Source organism: Phalacrocorax aristotelis, chromosome 1 (genome assembly GCF_949628215.1).
Source record: "Phalacrocorax aristotelis chromosome 1, bGulAri2.1, whole genome shotgun sequence".
In the NCBI taxonomy this organism is placed as follows: domain Eukaryota; kingdom Metazoa; phylum Chordata; class Aves; order Suliformes; family Phalacrocoracidae; genus Phalacrocorax; species Phalacrocorax aristotelis.
Window position 1 is genome coordinate 217018166 of NC_134276.1, and position 24040 is coordinate 217042205.

At 47.3% G+C, this 24040-nt stretch overlaps 1 protein-coding gene across 10 annotated transcripts in view; it reads left to right on the forward strand.

The window, feature by feature from the left end:
• Positions 1-24040, forward strand: part of LOC142051929 (collagen alpha-1(VII) chain-like) — a 120540-nt gene that overhangs the window by 42801 nt on the left and 53699 nt on the right. For 9 of the 10 annotated variants that reach the window (XM_075081709.1, XM_075081706.1, XM_075081708.1 and 6 more), the window contains exons 26-52: positions 378-506; positions 1686-1760; positions 2051-2131; positions 2222-2248; positions 4483-4527; positions 5272-5340; positions 5457-5552; positions 6254-6280; positions 6536-6589; positions 7935-8006; positions 8591-8650; positions 8859-8893; positions 11270-11306; positions 12653-12688; positions 13000-13035; positions 14259-14291; positions 15604-15675; positions 16485-16544; positions 17327-17362; positions 17915-18025; positions 18489-18569; positions 19468-19503; positions 20055-20099; positions 20379-20450; positions 21317-21352; positions 22924-22965; positions 23234-23287. In XM_075081709.1, coding sequence (XP_074937810.1) covers positions 378-506; positions 1686-1760; positions 2051-2131; positions 2222-2248; positions 4483-4527; positions 5272-5340; positions 5457-5552; positions 6254-6280; positions 6536-6589; positions 7935-8006; positions 8591-8650; positions 8859-8893; positions 11270-11306; positions 12653-12688; positions 13000-13035; positions 14259-14291; positions 15604-15675; positions 16485-16544; positions 17327-17362; positions 17915-18025; positions 18489-18569; positions 19468-19503; positions 20055-20099; positions 20379-20450; positions 21317-21352; positions 22924-22965; positions 23234-23287 — 1557 coding nt within the window. Of the gene's footprint in view, positions 1-377; positions 507-1685; positions 1761-2050; positions 2132-2221; positions 2249-4482; positions 4528-5271; positions 5341-5456; positions 5553-6253; positions 6281-6535; positions 6590-7934; positions 8007-8590; positions 8651-8858; positions 8895-11269; positions 11307-12652; positions 12689-12999; positions 13036-14258; positions 14292-15603; positions 15676-16484; positions 16545-17326; positions 17363-17914; positions 18026-18488; positions 18570-19467; positions 19504-20054; positions 20100-20378; positions 20451-21316; positions 21353-22923; positions 22966-23233; positions 23288-24040 lie in introns of all 10 variants that reach the window. The other variant, XM_075081710.1, reaches the window with a different exon arrangement.

A 24040-nucleotide genomic window follows, 5' to 3' on the forward strand; every position in this document is an offset into this window, starting at 1 on the left:
GAAGTTCCACCTGAACATGAGGCCAAACCCCTTTGCTGTGCGGGTGCCAGAGCAGGGGCACAGGCTGCCCAGAGAGGCTGTGGGGTCCCTTCCCTGGAGACATTCACCCCCCGCCTGGACGCGGCCCTGTGCCCCCTGCTCTGGGGGTGCCTGCTCCAGCAGGGGGTGGGACGGGGTGATCTCCAGAGGTCCCTGCCAGCCCCCACCAGCCTGGGATTCTGTGATTCTGTGTGAGCTCAGCTGCAGAGTATCTCCAACAGTGATACTCTGGTGATATAAAAGTGCAGTGATCCCTTGAGACCTGTTGAAGGTTGGTGTTTGGTGTCTGGTTCCAAAACCTGGAGGTTCACTAATCTAAGCCAAACTCCATGCTGTAGGTTGCTAGACATGAAGCCGACAATCAGTTGCCGTTTGGAGACACAGAGAGCAAGCCACATGTCCCTGATCCATCAGCTGAACCACATATCCAAAAAGAAGAGGAGGCTTGTGGTCCATGGTGCTTAAAGGTGACAATTAGTTCGCTGGTGTCTGTTCAGTGGATTATATTTCAAAGATACATATTGATCCCTGCTCTGATCAGGTCACTTCTCATACCTGTGTGGTGTGCAGTGAGGTTATATCAGTCTCAAGGCCTTTAACTTTGGAGACCATGTCCATGTTGAGGAGTTCATCCTAGAAGCTGCTATTTCAGCAGCCTCCTGTGCTCCTTTCCATCAAACCAATGAAATGCAGGTCTTCCATAGATCCTGCTTCATACCTGCCAGCCCCATGCAGATGTCCCAGATGTTCTGTGGCATCTCAGATAGCTCTAGACTCCATGTGAGTCACTGAACAGACCACCAAGCTGCCACTGCTCCTTACTTCAGAAATAAAAATGTCGGGAGGCAAATCTACCCACTCCTCCTACAAAGCAGAAAGCCAGAGGACATAAAGAACAGTAGGACAGCCCCAGAGCCCTTGCGCTGGTCTAGTCAGTTTACTGATGTGGCTGTAGCCAGCAGGTCTGAACAGTCTGTGTTAGCTTCATTGGAGAAAATGAGAGTCTCTGTAGTAGTTGGTGGACAGCTAGTCAGTGTGGTCAACAAAGTCTAGTCATGCTTCAGTTCATAGGTAGGTGTCGCCACTGGCAGAATAGCTCAGGTGGTGAATTTTAAGCTATGGCAGTCTAAAATTAGGTGAGATTAATGTTGTCAATGGATGGTTGAATCAGGGTCTTTATTGTATCTTTGCCAAACTCCTTTCCATGGTTTCTTCCATGATGGAGAAGAATTGCATTGGCACTACCTTGAAGTCTTGCAGATAGGTAACCAAGAATGTTTAGTCTCTCTGAGCCAAAAGAAGATCTGGAACTGTAGGTGTAACATATGCCAAGACTTCACGAGGCATGTATATGCTCACTGACTGCATTTTGTCCTCGCACAACTCTGTGTTCTCCATCCTGTTCTCCCAATTTCAAGAGACAAGCCAGAGACACGATAAATAAAGCATGACCTCCAAGGCGCTTTAAATAGTCAGAGGATATGAACAGGTCTCCTGGATGATGATCCTTGCTTCTTTCTTCTGTTGCATAAGCCAAGAGATGTGCTAGTCTGCATTTCATGGTCACTCTGGTTTGGGTTTATTTGCCATCCTTTGGCAGATAAATATTTCATTATAATTTCCTCTGTTTTCCTTTTCCTTTTAAGGGCTTCAGGGGCTTACCAGCTCATGGAGGCTATGATCCATACAGCTTTACTGCAAAGGGAGAGAAAGGAGAGAGGGTGAGTCCACCGGCACTAACCATCCACCTGCTTAATTCATATGCAACTAAATTATTAGAACCATGGAAGAGATCTAGCAAAGAATCATCTTCAGATCTTCTGTGATGGTGTTTTGATATATCCTGCTCCATGCTGGCCTTGAAAATGAGGCAAAAGGGATCTGACGCATGTGTGTGTGCTGGCAGTTGGGGATTCCCTCAAGTGGTACAGAAGGCTAGTGCTGCTTGAAGCTGTTTGGGTTTGCAGGTCTGGGGCCATAACCTGCATGCTGTTACTTTCCATATGTTTAGGGTCTACCTGGGAAGGATGGCATCCCTGGGCTGCCAGGCAGACCGGGACGGACAGGTCCTCCTGGTCCCCCTGGAATCATGGTAAGTACTTGTTTTAACAAATCTTGTCAAAGTGCCGTTTAAGAGAAAAATGAGCTTGGCTCTCAAATATATGTGTCTCCTGTTCTGCAGGGTCTCCCTGGCATCCAAGGTGATATTGTAAGTATTTTGAATGCAGTAAAGATCATCAATACAGTGGGACCCTATAGCTTTGCTCTCCGAGCCTTTCAAAGGCCAGCTGCACTGAGCAGGACAGGAGAATCAAGTGACCCATTTTAAGGCTTTATGAGGGGTTATTGCTCTCACCAAATAGCTCTGAATAGATTTCCTTCTGTTCAGAGATATGGCAAATAATGCAATATAACATGGGCACATTTCTAGCCAAGTAACCCTCAATGAACCAGAGCTGTCCAGAAAAAGGCCAAGGACTATGAAGTCTACCTTTGGTCACATATGTATATTTATATATATATATATTTGGAAAAGGACCTGGAGTTGTTGGACAACAGCCGGCTGGGCACGAGCCATCAGTGCCCAGGTGGCCAAGGAGGCCACCAGCCCCCGGGCTTGTGTCAGCCCTGGTGTGGCCAGCAGGAGCCGGGCAGGGATGGGGCCCCTGTGCTCGGCCCTGGGGAGGCCCCACCTCGAGTGCTGGGCTCAGGTTTGGGCCCCTCGGGACAAGAAGGCCCTTGAGGGGCTGGAGCGTGTCCAGAGAAGGGCAGCGGGGCTGGGGCAGGGTCTGGAGCACAAGTGTGCTGGGGGGCGGCTGAGGGAGCTGGGGGGGTTTAGGCTGGAGAAGAGGGGGCTGAGGGGAGACCTTCTCGCTCTCTGCAGCTGCCTGAGAGGGGCTGGAGTGAGGGGGGGGTTGGTCTCTGCTCCCAAGTAACAAGCCATAGGATGAGAAGAAACAGCCTCAAGCTGCATCAGGGGAGGGTTAGATTGGATATTAGGAAGAATTCCTTCACTGAAAGGGTCATCAAGCGCTGGAACAGGCTGCCCAGAGAAGAGGTGAGTCACCATCCCTGGAGGCGTTTAAAAGACTTGTAGACGTGGTGCTTAGGGACATGGTTTAGTGGTGGGCTTGGCAGTGCTAGGTTAACAGTTGAACTCGATGATCTTAAAGGTCTTTTCCAAGCTAAACAATTCTATGAGTCTATTCTATGAGTCTATGATACGTCAGTCCTTCTGCATAATCACCAGCAGCATCATTTTCTCACAGGCTTCCCATACACAAATTGTTCACACAGCAGTTCGTAGCATTGCTTGGAAAACATGCGTCTAGCTAGACCAGCCAAGCATCATGTGCCCTTTTTTTGCTGTAGTAATTGCTCCATGCTGTTGACGTCATTGGTGATGGCACAGCTTTGCACACTAGATCAGCAGTCACGAATATCCCTCCCCTGCTTTTACCAGGGCTCTCTATTAGTAGACAGCTGTGTTTGCCCAGCTAAATCACCCTTGGCTCCAAGGGCTATATTGACAATGCTGCCCACGTCATTTGAGATGCCTTAGGACTTCCAAGGTAAGCATGCAGGGCTGATAAAATATGGGACTTGATGGACATTTCTGAAGTGAGAGCTGGAGGCCAGGCAGGCATCTGAGGGCATCGCAAATGCCACAACACACCAGTGCATGTGTAATGGAACTGAGCCCCTGACCTCTGTTGGCTCCAGTGGGGTGTAAACAGCCAGCTCTTGTGCAGAAACATTTCAGTGGTACCATCTTGAATTTAACTCCATCTTTTGGTCTCAATTCAGTTGCTTAAAAAGCCCTCTCACGTCATTTGAGGTGCCCTGTTATCCCACCCATCCTCCAGCTGTTGCTCCAGAAGGACACAGCTCTCCCATAAATCCTGCATTATGACTGCCAGCTCTGTGCTTTGGGTACCTGGGGGTACCTCAGATATCCCAGGATGCCCATGTTTTGGGTATCTGGATCAAATTGCCAATGTCTATGACGAGGTAGCCCCTATAACAAGGGTTGAGATGTTTGTAAGGAGTGGTTTGCATGGATCACAGGAGTCCTACACAAACCACTGCAGCCACCGAATGCCCTTTCTGACTCATTTACCTTCTCCTGGTGGATTAAATAATCAGCAACCCCTCATACCTAACAGTTTCCCGTGGTGTTTGGATGTACTAAGCTGTCACTACATCAGGTGTCCATCCTAAGTGCACCCACCACTAAAGAGGGACATGAAACACACCCACAGGTGACATATATATTTCTCATCAGTGCTGGGACCAAACTCCACTTCTAGGAGCCTATTTTCATGAACACTTTAAAAGTGAATAAACTTTTATTAGAGAGAGGTCAATAACTTGAACATCCCATAATGATGGTCTTGCGGGTGCTTTGCTGTTTAATGCTGCAGGTTTTATTTTTAATTCCAGGGATCCCCTGGCTACCCCGGACCAGTGGGGCCAAAAGGAGACAGAGTGAGTTTCATTCCTGGGTTTCATTGGGCAAAAGCTTTTGTATTGCTCTGATCTCTAATTTCTAATCGTTTGTACGGTGACCTTTGGTGAATATGAACTTCTGAGCTATATGTAAGTAGGCCTGCACTGCTACTCTTCAGCTCGGGGAGTTGTTCCTCACCTTTGCTAGGAGGCCTCTGACATCTTTATGGAGAAAAGCGCTCTGTCCTTATGACAGGCCCTTGGCACATTTCAGTTGGTCATTTGCAGAAGGAGGTATTGCTTGGTTGTGTCGTTCTGCTTTTCTGAGTTTCCACTATGAACAAGCTTGCTTGCATACATTTAGGACACAAAAGGTTAAGGCTTCAAGATCAGTTGTGGGCAGATCCCAGGAGCATTTGTCTTGTCCTTCCATAACCCCCATTGGAAGTTTCTTCTCCTTCCTTGCATCCACCTGAGCTGTCTGTACGGTTGCAGATCAGGGAGCGGATCCTGCTGAAAGCCAACCTCCTTTTTTTACCCTGGGATTAATTTTCTGCCATGCCAGCAAGCAGAGCTCATGTCATGGCCATGTAGTTTATGGTACCTCTGCAAAAGAGTTGCTGTAAGCAGGTGGTTTGGATTTGCAGCGCAGAGAGGAGCTGTTTGGTTTTAAAGTCACTTACTTATAGTGATCATGAAATTGCCCCTAAATTATGAAACTGCCTCATTGCACCTGGACCTTCCAATGCAGCTAAGCACATGTCTTCCTCCCCTTGTGTGCAGGGTGAACCAGGCTATGTCCTGGGAGGAGTAGAGGTGATTCCTGGCCGAAATGGACATCCTGGCCCCCCTGTGAGTATCATACCCAAGGTGTGATGGACCCTTCAGCCTCTCAGGGGCTGGCAGAGAAGTGAAGGGAGCTGGGAGAGAGCCCACATCCCTCCTTCTCCTGGTTCTTCTTGTTGCAGGGACAGAAGGGGCAGCCGGGGGTTCCTGGGGTAGCAGGACCACCAGGTTTACCAGGTTTACCAGGGCCACAGGGGCCACCAGGGATGTCCATCAAGGTGAGCATGGTTATTTGAAGCATGGCTCTGTGATGTTGTACCACAGAAAGAGGAGACCTGGCATAGCCCAGGGTCCCTGGATACTCTGTTCATTCAAGGGCCCACATTTCCCCTCTCCATCTCCATCCTCAATCCACATTTTTCCTCTCCATCACAAAGTTCTTCTATCGAGGCATGAAAGGAGGAACTCTGCAAAACACTCCCATCACTGGAGCCCTGCTGTTCAACATAGCTGGAAACGATGGAGCTTAAAAAGGTTATGGTCAGCCTTGTCTGACATGGGACCAGATTGAGTGGCCACTAAGACTTTTCCAGCTCCAGGTCCCTAGGAAGGTTGTTTGGTGGATGGAGTGAAATACCCAGGGTCACCTCTGGTGTGCACAGCCAAAACAGGACTGATGGTTGTCACCAAATGCCTCCCTGCACTAAGGGTGGGTGAAAAAGTCTCCGCAGAAATCAAGAGACCTAAACTCTCCTCCTCTGCCCTGAGGGAGGGTTGTCGTCAGATTTTGCAGACTGAGGTGTCTGAAGCATGCAAGAAAGCAGACACCTCTACTAAAGCTCTGTGTTCCCTTGGAGTTGGGAGTTTAGGTCTCTCGGCTTGTCAGTTTGCAGGAGCTTTTTGCTGGGACTAAGTTTAGAGAGGACCCTCTCTCTAGGTTACCACCCTGTGGTAATTCTCCTTGTCTTCTGTGTTTCAGGGCGAACGAGGGGATTCAGGTATCAGGGTAAGCACCTGAGATTGGCTTTCTCTTTTGCATGTGATGAGAAGCCTTTATTATTATTATTATTATTATTATTATTATTATCATTATCATTATTATCATTATTATCATTATTATCATTATTATCATTATTATCATTATTATTATTATTATTTCTAAGCTGCCCAATAGGCTCTGGTTTTCATACTTACCAGATGTCCATCAAGACCCAAAAAGACTGCTGGGACACACAGTAAGACTGTCCTGTGCTTCATGCAGGGCCCTCGTGGGAGGAACGGCCTCAAGGGTGACAGAGGAGGCGTGGGAGAGCCGGTGAGTGTTCCACCGATGGCCAGCTGCTAACGAAGAGCTGCCAGCCCCGATGGGAAAGGGCTGTTTGCCTCTGAATGCCCTCTGCAACTGGGGGTGGTTGTAGAGGGACAATGTCTACTGCCAGTTCTCATCAGTTGCCACTTTGGAGTGCTTCACTCGGCTGATGAGGGATGGCAGATTAAGCAGGGACAATTAAGCATTTTTCACTTTGTCAGATTCATCTTATTGACCTCTCACTCAGGGATTGCCAAAAGGGAAACATTAGAAACCCAGTGAAGACAGGAGGTAACAACCTTTTGTTTTGCCAAAAGCAAGGACATGCTCTTCCTCATGGCACAGAGCAAAGCTGTGAGAAGTGCATCCATCACTGTGCTCACCATGATGATAAACTCTGTGGTGTAGTCAATCATGTTGGCAGATGATAACAAATGTTGCCTGATGAAGGCTACTTCAAAGCGACAGCGATCCACCCTTGAGCCCCCACTGTCTCCACCACCCACGGAGCAGCTGAGTGTAGCCCTGCTCCTTCCTACATCCCACACCCTGGTCTCAGGAGGATGGAGAAGAACTGGGGCAGGTTCAGAGGAGGGCAAGAAGGTGGATCAAAAATGTAGGACAGCAAATGGACGGAACTGGCAGCAGATTCAAGACAAACAAAAGGAGGTGGTTCTTCACAGAAGTCCCACAAGGATGTTTGGAGTGTAGCAAGTTAGAGTTCAAGGAGAGATAAGAGAAGGGGAAAAGTCCATGGAGGACTACTAGGAATAAAAGAAACCACGTTTGGTTTGGGAAGTCCCTGATTACAAATGGCTCAAACCTGAAAGATTGCCCAGAGACTATATAGCCTGTTCTTGCATCCTTCCCAAGGTGCCTATTACAGTCCATCATTATATACGGGTGCTTTTTTTGTTGCCTTTGCCATCCTGCAGAGCTATATTCCATAGACCAGCCATTTCCATATATATCAGTCTTCCCCGCTTCTACACCAGCAGCATTACTATGATCATGCTTAGAGCAACACAGCCATGGAGAGCCACTGGAGAAGACAGCTACTGCCAAATCAAAATGGGTACTCAGCCTCTGTCTTCCCATGTAACAAGAAAACACATCTTTATTTTCCCTTACTGAGTAAACCCAGTGATCCATAGCTTATTTGTGGGGAAAAAGGAAATTTGGGAATACATAAACATCTCTAGAAATCCTCAGTTGCAAAGGAACTGGGCACGTCAGGATATACATTTCTCTGCTCATGTTTCTGTAGACTTAAAAATAAACCTTTTATTTAGTATGGTTGGTAACAAACAGTTTAGAAGAAAAAGATTTGATGCTGTATCTTCCTTTTCAGGGGAAACCTGGCTTGCCAGGCCCTGTAGGGCTAGATGGTGTTCCTGGACTGCCCGGACCAAGGGGAGAAAAGGTCATTACTCATATCAGATGCTTGCATGATCTGTCAGCCCAAGGGGGACCTGAGAACAGCTGAGACTAAATAACAGCAGGGTAGACAGTGCAAATGAAGTGAAGGCATGTTGGGATTTTCCCCCATTCCCCTCCACTCCCTGCTTGTACGGGTTTTAGTTTGTGCATGGTAGAATAGACACTCCATCTCCATCCAAGCCCTTGTTTTTCTCACAGTCCTCATGTTTCTACCCAGTGGAAGAACTCTGTTGTTCCTGCTGTCAAGAGCAGTGTTTTCTCCCAAACACAGCCCAAGCGCCAGATGGAGCTGCTTCACTGAATCCCCCACCCTGCTTCAAATGGTCACTTAAAACACCCATGGACACCTGTTCTTAATTCTCTCCTCCTCCTGCTCTTGTCTGCGCCTTGCCTGAAGGTTGCTGGCTAGACACATCTCTCAGATGAATGATTACAGAGCAAATATTTCCCCTACTGCTTTGCAGGATGGCTAAGAGCAGAGCTCTGAAGAAGATATCTGGGTAGGACATATGCTCTGCGGTTTTGGGAATCAGCTTTCTTGAGTGCAATGCTGTGCTTACCTTGCAGGGGATGGCAGGAACTGGCATTCCTGGCACTGTTGGCCCGAAGGGGGAAGAAGGAGAGCAGGTGGGTTGGCAGTTTTGCTGTGAGATTTGCATCTAAAGACCCCTTTGAAGGTTCAGTGTCTAAAGTCTCCTCCAGTAACTCTTTTCTATGTTTTCCTTGGAGGGCACATCCTGTGGTTACAAATGGAGAGGGTCAGAGAAGGGAAGACATTGGCTTTTAAAGTCTGAACTTTCACTGTTTCTTCTGTTTGTTTTTTTTTTTTTTTCAGGGGGTGATGGGACCTCCAGGAGTACCAGGACCAAAGGTGGGTACTGAAATGCTGAACCTGAATCCTTGTGCCTGGTACTCAGTTGCCAAGGAAAGCATCTAGCTCTAACCATCATCATCAGTTGTGGGAAGGTTGACTCCTTACTCAAAAGCAATGAAAGGCAATAATTTTACACATCAGCAGTCAGTGGCCTGTGGAAGTCATTGCTTCAGGGTCCTGCAGAGACCTAGAACGGCAGCAAGATGCAATATTTTAATAAAATAATAAATAGGTATTTTTGTGGCCAGTGAGTCTTTGCAGAACTGTAGTAGTTCACGTTAAACGTGTTTTGGGAGGAAGATTTAAGGAGCAGATTCTCTCACGTCTATATTTTGGACACCTTTGAACCATCCAGGCCCAGATTCATTCCTATGTTTCCAGTGGAGAAAGACCAGCCCTGTGAGAGGTGATACAGCCCAACCTGAAGTTCGAGTTTTCTCCTGGAAGTGCCCATCTTTTTCTAACTGTTGAAGGAAAAGGAAACCTTGATTTGACCAATTCTCTCACCTTGCTTAAGAGCCTGGTGTCAAGGGGAGGAAAGACTTTGGTGTCCTGGTGCTGTCAGAGGAAAGGGACTGGACAAACGTAGCTCCAGTCCAAGTCTGGCAACTCAAGCCATGAACCCAGGGAAGACGGTGCATGGCAAGGACTAGTCAGGAAGGGACTCATGGCAGGCAGGAAGATTCTCTTGCAGACTGCTGCCTATCTCCCAGCTCTCACTATTCATGGAGACGTGGGGTTCAACCCCAAGGCTTCTCCATGTGACAAAATATCTGGAAAGCTGTGGGTGCAGGAGGATTCAGCTGATCTTGGCATGTACAGGGACGACTGCTGTATGAGGAAGGAGACTTCCTCCTGAGCCAGGAGGAATGCCTCTCAGCTCAGGTTTGAGTGGATGTCTGCCTCTTCCTGAAGCACCTGGCTTGAGCTCATGTTGAAGTTTGATGCCGGAGAAAGACTCAGGAAGTCTGAATTTTCCCTGGTATGGGGAGGGCCAGGCGTGGGTTTAGGTGGTATGTAAGGCAACTCAGCATGGTCCCAGGTTGTTATGGGTCTTGGAGGAGCAACCACTTAGGACTGGGCTGTATGGGTCTCTGCACACCCCTTTATCCAGGTAACTCAGGATATCCTCTTTGAGTTACTGCTGATGGCCAAATGGATCTGAGTCACTAATTTATTTCACATCGATTAAACTCAAAAAATGTTAATGTTGACCCCAAAATAAGTTATTTTCCTATTTCCAGGAGAAGTGGAAAATGAAGGTAAAAGTAATATCTAAGGAAATGTTGCATTCAGCCCAAACCAAAATGGTTTTCTTCCCTTTGCAGTGGTGTTTTTTTATTTCATAAAATACAAGAGGATCCTAAATCTGCAAAGTCTTTGCAAGTGCTAACGGCCAGTTTGCTGCTCATGTCGTGCTCTTCGCAAGAGCAAAGACCTCCTTGAGTTGCCCAGTCCCGATCCACTCAAATATGGGTCTGTGGCTGGGTGTTTCATGGACTGCCCATGAAAACAACAGGGAGAAGGAGCCAAATTTGGCAAGGTGCTCACCGGTGAGGTAACCGTTGACATTGCCCATGAGCTGTTTCTGAGGTGACAGCAGAAGATGCAGGAGGCAATCACAGCTGTTCATTTTCATTTAGGGTGAACCAGGACCACCTGGGGAAGAAGAACCAATTGGGCCAAGGGTGTGCCTGTAAATTAATCAAACCAGAATGAAGTTTTAAAGATTAAGATAAAAGAAACAATATGTAAATACAGAACCCACAGTAATTAGGCCCTGGACCGGTATTTCACCTTGCTCCTTTTGGTTATGCTCAGCCTCTGAACTAAGCCTGGACCCATCCTGAAACCTCAGACCTGCACATTTTTTATGCTGTAAACTCTCAACCTTTCCAAGAGACTGTCTCATCTTCAGCTCTCAAGCTCCTTGGGAGGAAACAGTCTGATCAAGCTCAGGATAGTCCATATATATATAAAATAATATATGTATATTATATAGTAGATGATTATGATGTAACTGTGTAGTAACTACATATTATAATACGCATGCAATTTAATATTAGGCATTATATATAAAGTATATATAGTAATATGTTTGATTGTACAAGGTATCTTAATATTTTATAGATACTATACAGGTAATTAATATACAATATACAATATGTAGAAGCAGGGACTCTATATATGACATATATATGTAAAAATCTTCAAATTTTTTCTTTATTTTTTTATTTGCTTTCCCCCTTTGCTTTCATAATCTCCAGTGGATGGAACATGTTCAGCATGTTCTTCTGCAGCGTGCGAGCCTCCAGGCTCATCCTGCTCTGCAAGCAGAGCCTTATCTTAACTAAAGCATCTTCTGTTTTCCCGGGTAACAAAGGGCAAGGTGGTGTTAAAGGGGCAAAGGTGAGACTGGCCAGCGCTGGAGCTCAGAGTAGAAGGGGAAGAAGTACTGGCTCTCTTTTCAGGCTCAGGACAGAGCAGTTGAGGTTGGAGATTCATAAGGAGGGGATTTGAAGTCCCCCCCAAAGGCTTTTCCCAGTCTGGTCAGGTGTAACTGGGCCACGTAGCTACATGCCACAAGGTTCAGGAGCTCGCTGCTGGTGAAGGAGCGCTCATGCATGGAGTAGACCTTGTATCAATGGTAAATCCCCGGGACAGTCTGTGGCTAGCAAACACTGACAAACAAACCTTGAATACTCTTTGCCAGTCCATACGGAGTATTCACAGGTTGTTTTTACTGAGCAGTATTTCAGGTCTGATGTTTTTACAGCTCCCCCAGCTGCACTTGTTCTGCACATACATTTGATTATAACCTCAAAGATCAAAAGAGACAGCAGCATTTTTTCCTAAGAATAGCTACAGGAGTGAAAAATGGAAATAGGCTGTCAGTCTTCCTCAAGCCAGTGCACCTTGCAGGAGCAAGGCCTGCCAGCACAGGATGTACATGTACTGTACATGTACAGAATCCCAGGCTGGTGGGGGCTGGCAGGGACCTCTGGAGATCACCCCGTCCCACCCCCTGCTGGAGCAGGCACCCCCAGAGCAGGGGCACAGGGCCGCGTCCAGGCGGGGGGTGAATGTCTCCAGGGAAGGGACCCCACAGCCTCTCTGGGCAGCCTGTGCCCCTGCTCTGGCACCTGCACAGCAAAGGGGTTTGTCCTCCTGTTCGGGGGGAACTTCCCGTGTTCCAGCTTGTGCCCGTTGCCCCTTGGCCTGGCGTTGGGCACCACTGAAAAGAGTCCAGCCTCATCCTCCTGACACCCACCCTTCAGGTATTTATAAGCATTGATGAGATCCCCCCTCAGCCTTCTCTTCTCCAGGCTGAACAGACCCAGCTGGAAGCTGCTGGGTACTTGCAGCTTCCAGCTCTGAGCAGAGTTTTGGGGCTGGATTAGGCAAAACACTGACCTGGTCTGGTAGCTCTCATGCATCTTATGGCTGTCTTCATACCTTTTCTTGCTTGTAAAGGCCTATCTTTGATAGCTTCACCTGCAGTGAGAGCTTGCAGCTCTGCACTTGGTCTCCTAGTAGATGGCAACCAGGTGTGCTAGAGGTAGGTGTGTGGATTTCCATTTCTCACCCAAGAGCCCTTATAGGTGTCTGGCAAAGCTGCCTTTCAGTTAGTGAAAAGTTAGTCTGAGGAGTTTCCTCCTTCCATCCCTCTGGCTGGGAGCTTCTCACTACAGTAGTGACTGAAAATGCTGAATCTGTTTTCAGTCCAGTGGAAATTACCTTTTGATGTTTTACAGGGACTCCCAGGACCTCCAGGGCAGAAGGGAGACCAAGTAAGTCAAACAGTAAGAGAACAGCATACTTGACTAGTTCAGGTGAATATTTCCAGACTTTCCCCAGCTGGTTCCATGTGTGCAGCTCTTGTAAGCACAGCTGAGTGCGTTGGGGGGCATGGGAGGGGGTCAGCTTGTGCAGAGATGAAGCCAACAGGGATGCACTTGACCTTAGCATCTCCTCTCTGTTTTGCTTTTGTGCTTCTGAAATGAGTTTTGAGTTGAGTTAAAGAATGGATGGGGAGAGCAATGAGAAGAAATTTTTCATTGCCCCAGATTGTTCATTTTATGTCCTCTCTCTTGCCTTGCAGGGGAACCCAGGATTTCCAGGTGCTCCAGCTATGGGGGTAACTATAAGTGGATTATAGCCCTTCTTGTGCTATAGCTATGCAGCATCACCACCAGCAGTGTGAGTAGACCGAGTACCAAGTGAGATGTGTCCCACTGAACTGCACAAAGGACTAATAGACCTTTTTCTTGACCCTTCTGACAGCTGTCTTCTGCTACCCTGCTCCACCTCTTGTATTCCCAGCCCTGCACCACAGTTGCCCACAGGCTCCTCAAAGAACCTTCAGGGTCTGCAGGAAACACAGGATAAAGCCTTCATAGAATGTCCTGAGTTGGAAGGGACCCACAAGGGTTATTAAGTCATCTCCTGTCCCTGCACAGGACACCCCAAATTCACACCAGGTCTCTGAGGGCCTTGCCCAAGTGCTTCTGGAATATCGTCAGGCTGGTGCCATGATGCCTCCCTGGGGAGCCTGTGCCAGGGCTCCACCACCCCTGAAATGGTGCTTCCCACCACTGAAGCCCTGTGCTCTGGGCCTATCCCCCACTCAAGCTCCCCATTCACAGTGCTGGTCCCTGCTGAAGAGGAGCTGCTGATGGGTCTCATTTGCCTCATTCCTATCTGGAAACAGGACTCCTACAGCCTCCTCTTCATGTCTCTCCAAAATGCTCAGGCAGCTTTAAGGAGAAACCTTGGTGGTGGCCATCTCTGCATGCCCCACAGCATTGCTGCAAGGGCTGTAGGAGCAGTTGGAGGTTGCATTAAGGACTGAGACCCACCACTAGGACAGACTGACGTGTCCTGGAGGATGTTTGAATAAGCAGAATACCTTAGGTTTCTTTCCTAGCAATGCTGACAGAACTGTGTTGGAGACATAAGGTAGGAAGACAGCTCTGTAGTCCCTAAGCCCAGCTCAGGGCTGCTCTTCAGGGTTGTTGCACAGTCATTAAGGTTCATGGCTGTCCAAACATTGGTCCTTGGTGAGTGTTAGCAAAGGCTAGAACAGCTATCTGCCAATTACCCCTTGCACTGGCATTCAGCCCCATCCCTGGACCTAAAACCTACTGAAGTTGGTGGGATTCCTTCAAAAGCTTCACTGGGTTTGGGATTTGGCTTCTAGCCCTTTCTGGCATTTTGTGATCCAGTGCTTCCTGTCCCATAACGAGGCTGAGATTCTCTTGCTTTGGAAAAGGTAACATTAATAGACCCTCCTTTGAAAGGGAGACCTTTGGGTTTTTTCCCAAATAAGAAGGCATTTCTGTGATTTCTTTTTATCCTCAGGTTTTGGGACCTCCAGGCAAGAAGGGTGTCAGGGTAAGTCCATTAATTAGCACTGCCTGAAACTTAGATGAGATCTTCACCTGAAATGGTGAGGGCTGGACCACGTTTCACGATCTGAATCATATCTACCTTGTGATTGACTGGAGAGGGGAAGTTGGGAAAGTAGCAATAGTCTTGCCCTGCTGATATTTCTTTTGCTGTTATTAATATTTTGTGCCTGCCATTCTCTTTCTAGCCCCAGACCATGGGGTAATTTGGGATTTCCATGTGCTAGTTTTAGAAGTTAGAGATCACCGAAGCACAGATCCAGCCCACTCACAGAAGCTACTTTACAGCCAAGAGAGGCATTGACATAAAATCAAGCACGGCTGAGGCTGGAGGGAATTTCTGGAGGTCTCTAGTCCCACCTCCTGCTCAAAACAGAGCCAACTTCAAAGCTGGGTCTGGTTGCTCAGGACCTTGCACGTTGAGCATCTCCACAGATAGAGATTTCCCCACCTCTCTGGGTCCCTGACCCAGTGTTTGTTCTCCCTGTGACTGGAGGAAATTTAAGTTCTCAAACCAGGGAGATCTCTGAGACAGAGGTGTTCCCTATGTTGTCCATATTGCACGTCTGCTTTATAGGAAGGTGGATATAGTTGGATGGATATATACTCTTATATATATATATTTATGAGTGTATATAGATGGATATAGAGATGGATATATACTCTTGCAGAGGCCCTGTGCTGGAATGTGGTCTGAAATATCTTAATTTTTATTTTTTTATTCTTTAACTTTTTGCCAACCTGCAGAGAAAGAAAAGATCTCCCTTGTCCTTGTAAGGAGTATTTACTGCAGGGGTGACTTCTCTTGGCTTTTTGACTGCTGGCATTCAAAGATGCTCTACAGTGCTTCATGCCTTCCTTACCTCTTAGAGACAATGAGGTTTGCCCTTTTCACTGGCCTTGAATGATGGAACCAACTCCCTTCATTGGTCTTACCGTCCAGAGCGCTTAATGTCGGCTAGCAAAAATGTCTCTCCTCTTTTAGACTGGCTGCATTTAAGTAATGACCTGGGACCTGAATTTTATCCTGCTTATACCACTATAAATGCACACACGGTGCTTTACAGTATACAAGTTGCATGGCTGGAGAGGGTGTAACTACTGTGACGGGTTTTGCATGGCAGAAAACCAGGTACCGCAGAGAAAGCTGTAAACCCAGAGAAGGATGGATGGGTGAATTTGGCAAGGGAATGGTTTTCAGAGTGTACTGAAAATGCAAAATGCAGCTCTAGGGAGACACATGAACTGGGCTTGTTTTCCTGCCTGATATTTTTAGTTTTGGGGATCTTTATTCACAGGGAGATATTGGACCAACAGGGGCTCTGGGACCACAAGGAGACAAAGGAATACAAGGAGACAAAGGAGAGAAGGTAATGCACTTGCTTTTCTTGGTGCATCCTTTATGGATAGAAGGCTTTACTTCCACAAAGGAAGCTCCGAGACAGATGGAATTCCTCGTGCTAGCAAGGAGCACCCATGTGCTGGAAGCCAAGGGGAGACTTGTCACATGAAGAAGTCAAAAGCTTGAAAGGAAGTCAGTGAGAGACGTAGAATTACCAATGCTCAGCTCATCCAGCTGCCCGTGGTTGATGAAAATGCTTGGGATCCTTTCCTGCTAGCTTCACATGTGGAGATTTATGTCCTGAGCTTGGAAGCTGCTCTGGCAAGACACTGTATGTCCCTCAGCAACTTGCTTAGCACCAAACACAGCATCAGCAACTAACTCCCAGCAGTTATAGCAAGGATGGGATGCAGGCTGACCCTTCAGGTGGCTGCAAACTGGTGGTGGGGTGGAGACTGCTAGCAGTGAGCACGGCATAGGCCATGTTCCCAAGAGGGAGGTAATGAGTGGAGCGGGGTCATGCCACCACAGCTTGCATATAGCAACAGAAGAATTGCAGCCAAGATCTGCAAGACCGAGATGGGGAAACTGAGGCACATCCTGGGTTCCCCAAATAACACTCTAGTGAAAGCTGGCTCTCCACAATAACATCTCTCAGAGGTCACGAGGAGTGTTGCTAGGAGGGGAGAGGGACCATGTGGCGGCCATAAGGACAAACCAGAAGGTAGTTCCAGCACAGGGTTCAGCCCTAGCTGTGTCTCTGTTGTACACAGAGCTGCAGAGAGGAAAAGTTCCCCAAGCATTACACTGAGAATGCATCATCATTGATTTTTGCAGGGAAGTCCAGGTTTCGGCATTCCTGGTCAACCTGGTCTAAAGGGAGACCCAGGCGATAGGGTGAGTGGGGCAAGATGCTGGATGTGGAAAGGGGAGGGCTAAAGAGTCAAATCGGGAGGTTCAGAGACAAAAATGTCTCTGTCACTTACATGTATGTGAATTTGCTGGCCTTCACCCCTGAGGAAATTAACACTGCAGTGGTGGCAAGGAGCTGGGCTGTCACCCTGCGGTTGGTGATCCTGCGATGGTCTTGGTTGATGGGGTAGTTAGCACTGTCTTCCACAGGCAGGTGCAAAGAGGGGGCTCCTCCAAATTCTATAAACAGCAAAGCCAAGGAAGCCCCGTTTTCAGTTGCTTTGTGTCCTGAAAGAGAACTTGACCTTTATCTTCCTGACTTCTGTGTCTAGGAAGGTGCAAGTTTCTGGTGGCTCCCAGAGGAGTTCACTGATAGGGAAAAGGGTTGGGTTCATGTCTTGGTGTTCCCTCTGATGGGGATATTAATAGTCCCTTCCATTTTAAACCATCAAAAACTTGCAAAACCTAACATCTTTGAGGTCCCCACGCCTCTGTCAAAGCTAGTCACTAAAGTATTAATGGCTTAAAAAGTAGAGAAGATGGATTCATGTAGACAGCATGTGCTTACAGCAGCCCCTCTTCTCTTAGGACACTATTTTCCCCTTCTCTGCTTTTTACTGCACTGTTTCAGCTGCTAATACCTGCAACCAAAGAGAAGCTTTGCAGCACTGAGTTTTATACCCTTTAGATACAACAGAGGACCCTCTCTTGAAATTATTCTACCTATATCATTTTTGCCGTGTGACTAACAGTCTGTATTTCTGCAGGGAAATGTAGGTTTGTCTGGCAAACCAGGTCAGAAGGTGAGTCTGTGATTGCAACATGTAAAGCATTGTCTCATGATTGATGTCTGTCACCCAAAGCACCTTGAGTCAGTGAGGTTTTATCTTTGCCATGAGGCAAAGATAAAACAAAGGGAGTGTTCAAAAGCTGAAAGGTCTGAGCAAATTCTGCTTTGCTGGAGTCTCTATATGACACACAGAGCCCTGCATAGGAAAACAATGAAAAGATGATCTTGCATCTTTAATGAGGCTTAAAAAAAAATCCACAAATCCTGTCTTGTAGGATTCCTTCTAGCAAAGGTTCAAAACTGGTCAAGAGAGGTCTGGAAAACATCCCAAATGTGGTGTTTGTTCAGTGAATCTGTCTCGCTGTGCACATTTCTCAAACAGCATTGCACCCCAGGCTTGGCTGCAGGGGCATATGGATTTGGGAAAAGTTACAGCATGATACATGGCCCAGTGAATGGAATATTTAGGCTGGATCAGCTTCACGGGCATGGAGAAATTGGATGTCAGAAGAAATAAATGAGATGCATCCAAGATGGGATGTGTTAACAAGATGTGTTAATGCAGTTGCAAAGTGGAGAAGGCAGCAAGAAGTGTTTTGGGTTGGAAGAAGGCATGGTGAGGTGGCTGAGTGATGAGGAAAGTCTCTATTGTACAAACATCAAGCAGAGCAGATGTGTAAGTACCCATCTGTGAGAGCTCAATAGATTTTACATGGGAATAGAAGTTAAAACACGGAGGAGGAACTGACCCTGTGCCCATACCACACTCTCAAGGCTGGACCCATCTCCTGAGTCTTTGCTAATGGGCCACCTCATCTGAGCGGCAAAGCTTCCTGGAGGTGGAGAACCTCAGAACTCAGAAGGGTCTGTCCTGCAGTGTCTGCCAAGGCTGATTGTGGAGTCTGGATGGACTACATTAGAGATGTATGCTTTCCAGCCTAGCTCTCTAAGCAAATACTGTAAGCACAGCCCTTCCTAGCGCAGAAGAGATACTCTAAGCCCAAGATTCATCCAGGAGTGTGGAAGCATTTGCATAGCCATGGGGCATAGCGTCCTGACTGAATATGCCCCACAATGTCTAAAATGTAAGGACTATGAAATGCAGAAGAGGAATGTAACAACAGTCTTGTTTTCTTTAGGGGGATGCAGGTCTGAAGGGAGAGAAAGGTGAACCAGGATTACCTGGGAAACCAGGCGAGGTCGGACTAAGAGGTAAAGATGTAAGTAGAAGCCAACAATCCAGTCAGATGGTCATGCTGAACCCCTTGGTACGCCACTCTGTACCACGCTAACAACTCCAGGTTATGCCCTTGCAGTAGCAAGTAGGAACAAGTAACAAGATGAGACCAGTCAGAAACGTGCATGTTATACAAGGTTAGTTGGGGAAGAGACAGGTCTTGGCACAGCGGCGGTCAACAAACAGGACTGGACAAACTACCTGTCATTAGGCATGATGGTTTGCTCATCAAGGGATCTAACTTCTCATTATTTGCTCTGTCGGTTCTTCCATTGCAAGTGAGGAGGTAGATCCTTTGCAGATTGTCATTAGGGCGTGCTTTAGGCTACATTTTGGGGCAGTGCTCTTTACCCTTGGTCCAGGTGGAACAAGTGCGTTGCGCCATGGTGTTTGTGTTACACTGCTTAGACACAGCATTTTGTACTTTCTATTCAACATCATACTCTTTCACCATTGAGTCACAGCTGTCTGACCTGCAGGGATCTAGAATGGCGTGCAGCCACACCAGCTCTGAAGGGCTTGCTTTTTTTTTTTAAGCCATAGTCATTCTCTCTTACAATGAAACAAGGTGGCCCCTCAGAAAAGCATTGTAACTGCCTTCAGGAAAGCCTCTCCTGACCACAGTCAGTGAAGACCTTTCTTTGGTTCAAAGGGCTGGGTTGATCGCTGATCAGCCAGTGGAATAGGATCACCAAGGGAAAGCTGGAAAAAAAAAGCAGCAGCTGTGTTTCTGATCCTGAGACCCTGCTGCCCAACAGCCCTGACTTCAGAGTCTACAGTGATTTCAGAATAAGACCGACTCTTAGCCCGAGTAGGAAATTAGGGTAAAAAACTTGGTCACAGGTGGAAACGTAACCTAGCACTTCTGCATTGCGTTGTAGGGAGAACCAGGGAAGAAAGGCACCTCTGGGACCAAGGTAATCAACAGGGAGCCCACGCCTTCCAGAGTTGCATAGGTACCAAACACAACAGGCTCACTCACAGCTGGAGCTCTGGGTACAGCAGTGTAGGAGAAGGGCTGCACGGAGTTAGAGTGAAGTTCTCTCCATCCCAGCATCTCGCCTCCAAGAGTGACCAGCTTCCCTGGAGGTCCTGAGAACAGTGTAAAAACAGAATGTTCTGTGGGAGAAGTGATGTCTCACGGGTTTGATGGCTCTTGGTAGATTTTGCTTCCATGAATTTAGTCACCCCTCAAAAATCTTTAACACCCTCAAAACCCCTGGACAAGGCATTGCACAAGTTAAGCAACAGCTGGAAAACAACACCCTTTGATTTGTTTTGAAGCGGCTCCCTGCTCGTTTTATTTCCTGTTTACTTGTCCTTAGGGTAGACAAGACTACGAAGAATCCTCTTCGTCTCACCCTTGGCTTTTTTTTGTCTTATTTTAGCTTTGGTTTCATCTTCCAAAGCTAAAAGCTGCAAGAAAGGCCAAAAAAAGCTTTTAGAAGCTCCTACTCCTCTCTTTTAGGGAGAAGCTGGTGTCCCTGGAGAACCAGGAGAGAGAGGAATCAGAGTAATAATTGTTATTATTATAATCTTCTGTCCAGGTGAGTGGTGGGGCATCAGGGGAGACCGCTCTGCTGCTGCCCAGGCACCCCTGGTCTGTGCAGGAGGGGAGGACTTCCTTCTCCAGCCTAACGAGAGGCCCCACTTAGAAATATCCATGTGCAAATATTTCTTTCCTGAGTGAAAAATCAGAGGGGTAGCATTTTTCTTGTTTGTTTTACTTTTTTGAGCTGCTGGATGTGCTCAGAAATAATTTCTGATTGCTTCTCCAAATCCTTTCTTGCAGGGTCCACCTGGACTCCCAGGGCGGCCTGGAGAGCAGGGGATAAAAGGCGATACAGGACAACCTGGAAAGGATGTAAGGCAATCCCTAAAGGAGGGGTTGAGAGAGGGAGGACTTGGGATAGTGGAATGCTAGTCAAAGAAACAACCATATTTTTTTCTGCCTTACAGTCTGTAAGGCATAGAAAGCTCCCTCCCTCTTTCCTGGGGAGGGGCTCTCCTCTTCAAAGGGAAGATTAGAGCTGTTTCTCCCTTCTTATCTGATTAGCTAGAGCACAACGTAAATAGCAGGACTGTGCACTGGGGGCTTCTGAGTGTGCAAAAATTTCCCCAGCCCACGCTGCTGGAAATGAAATGCTTAACCCTGTCTCAGTCTGGTGAGGAAGGGAAATGAAGCACTTGTGCTCTGTCTGTCTGATCTCCCTCCAATGGCTTTGGAAACCACTGGCTAAGATGAGCTACGTTGTCTGAGATGAGCTACATTGTCAGAGGTCTCAAAGACACAGCGTTTCTACAAACTTTGTGAAACTGAGCAGCTGACTAGGGGAAAGTCCCTAATGAGCCTACCCACTGAGGAATAGGCTAATAATCTCACCCCTTATTAAATATCAGAGAACTCCTCCACAGGAGAGATGTTGAAATCCAGATTTCATTAGCTCAGTTGCTTGAAGATAGGCTTGTTAGTCTGTCAGACGCTGAGCTGGCAAGAATAAGGGAGACTGCTGAGACCCCCTCCCCTACCATGGCTTGTTCTCATCCTGCCTCCCTCTCCATCTCCTAGGGAATCATTGGAGAGAAGGGAGACAAAGGCGAATCTGTAGGTTTGCGTATTCCCATTTATAACCTTGCATGAGAGAGAGTCTGTTTGGGGACTGAAATGTTGAATTGCACCACTCACTATTTTGGGGGGGATGTGGGTATGGTGGTGTTGTATCTTCGTAGGGTGAGCCTGGGCTGCCTGGGACTCCTGGAAGCATTGTGAGTAATGCCTAATTCTGTTGTCTTACATATTTTTCCGGGAGAGGGATATATTGAGATTTATTGCAAATCCTGGGTATAGCGGAGGACACACTGCCAGAATTTACTGCTTGCAGCAGTGCATGTTGTAGAGTGGATTTCCCTCCTAGCCTTATCAAAGGTGCAAAGCAGTGCAGTTAGCTCCTCTACAGATATATGCATGAATCCTGCCCCAAATGGCTTGTTAATGATGATGCAAGAAGACAGTGACACAGAAGAGACAAAAAGGTAGCTATGAACCCACATGGTAGCTTTAATCACTACCTGTTGTATAATCAAGGTTTCTGGGCTCCTTCTATAGTCAAGACAGACAGACGGATGCCTTCTAGGAAAGGTGCTTAGGCGGATGAGATGACTCATGCACAGGACTCTCCTGTGCCTTTGCATGGAGTTTTCCTTTGGATAGGAGACCTAACATCAAGTTGGGTCAGGTGAATAATGAGCAACTCAACTCGGGTTCATCAAAAATAAGACTGGAAGAGATTTTGAAAGGTCATTTAGGTGATCAGGAAGGTGTTTCAGTACATGAATGTGCAAGGAGGTGTTTTTTTCACCCCATTGGCTTCAGTGGAGGTAAAGCCGCCCCAGTGCAAAACCAAACCACTGCCTTAGGGCTGGCAGCCACAGCCTCTTGGGACAGCTGTGCTAGAATTAATCTTCCATCCCTAGGGATGAGGCATTACCAGGATCTGAGTAAGACGCTGCTTCAAAGTGGGCAAAATGCTACCAACCACTTTCAGCAGTATTATTCCTGTACAAAACAGTGGTTTCTGCTGATTTCAGAACTCAGAACAACCCAGAAGCAACAAGTCATTGCCTTCTGGTGATGGATGCCTTTGTCCATATATCACAGCTCTCCACTCCCAACCCTACCAACATGCTGTTTGAAATCACCCCATTTTGTGGTTCCAGTCCCATTTTTAGGCATTGTTATCTACTGGGGCTCCTGTTCACTTGTCCCTTGTGTTCTGCACTACTTGGACTCTGGTATGCTTGGGAGTGGGACATGGGACTATCAAGCACCCAATCTTCCCTTCAAAACTGGGAAGAGCCTTATTGCTCCAGGGTATGGCAAGATTCTTCTCTGCTAATGCATAACCATCTCACTCCATTACCCAGCCAGGTGGTCTTAGGGTTCAAAAGGCTTGTTCTCACTCATGCTGTTACCTACTAATATCCCACTAAATTCTGTGTCAGAGAGGGACCCAAGCAATGTCCTGAGCAGCAGGGAAGTGGTGTCTGTGTGACCTCAGTTCCCTTTGAGAGGGACTTCATTGGAAAAGCAGATGTTGACACCAACATCACAGCCACCCTGAATCTCTTACCTGTGAGAGCAAAGATGCTGCACCAGCTCCCTGTTGGTTTGAGTCCAACCATAGTAGGATTAGGTTGATGGCTGATTTGGGAGAAAGCAGCTGGCTCTGTGCCCATGGATAAGGGGTAATGGGGATAAAAGACATGTGGAGGTAAGAGATTGTGTCAAAGACATCATCTTTCACTTTGTGGGCAACGTTTCTTCCATTTTTTTGCAGATGTCTTCTCTGGAGAACATCATCACCCTGAAAGGCGACAAGGTAAGGTCTCCTCCTTGCAGTAGAAAGGGTGTGTTGAAGCTGAATATGTGTTTATTTAAGCAGCATGTTTCAAATGAAGAGCAGAGTTGCTTCAAACTTAATTACGTGAATCAATGAGATAGTTACAAGAAAAGGCTGGTTGGTCCATGTGGAAAAGATGTTATTCTGGGGCCAGTGTCGAGAAATATCACAATGCATGATGAAACCAGCATCTCCACTGGGAATTTTAAAGGGGATGGAGAACTAACATGTTCCTGATGGCTTACAGGGGGATTGTGGAAAGGACGGCTTGAAAGGCGAAAGAGGTCCTCCAGGCCCAAAGGTACGTCCAAATAAGTGGAGACATCTTAGTGTTGGTGTCTTTGTGTTGGGCTGGCCAGGGTGGGAGAAGCACCCATCTCAGATCTCTTCTGATGCCCTCAGAAGACTGGGTTTTCAAAGCAGAGTTTCTGAGCTGGGCTCATAAACTTATGGTCACAGTGATGCCGTAGTCCTACAAATTGATTAAGCAGATACATGACATCTAGGCAGGAAAATGTTCAGGAGCCAGATTGGATGAATTTCTAAAATGTTCAGGGGTGTTCCCATCCTTTCTTTCTCCCCTGGAAGTTGAATAGCACATCAGAAAGTGATGGAAGGAGAAAAGGTTTCTGATACTACACATATCTAGAGATTTTAGAGATGGGACCAACTCCTTCACTTAATGGAGAGGAAAATGCCTCAGAAGGCAGCATCAGTGAGTACAAGTGGATGTCCTGATCAGCACAAGATCCAGGTCTTTGCAAAGGCAAGGACTTATCCAGGTGACATGCATGGGCTGTGCCTCAGATGTACCCAGTTCAGCTAGTGCACCCCCACAACATGGCTCCTTCTCCCTGGCACACCTTGGCATGGAGATGCAGCACCATCAGGGCCTTCCTGGTGCCCTTCATTCCACCGGAATCTGTCAATACAGAAACCAGATTTCAGTGGAATGAAGCCCGTCAGAGAGGCAGGTCAGCTCCCATCTCAGCAGATGTTCTTCACCCCACCACTGGACTTCCCAAGCCATTGCAGCTCATCCATCCTTTCATCC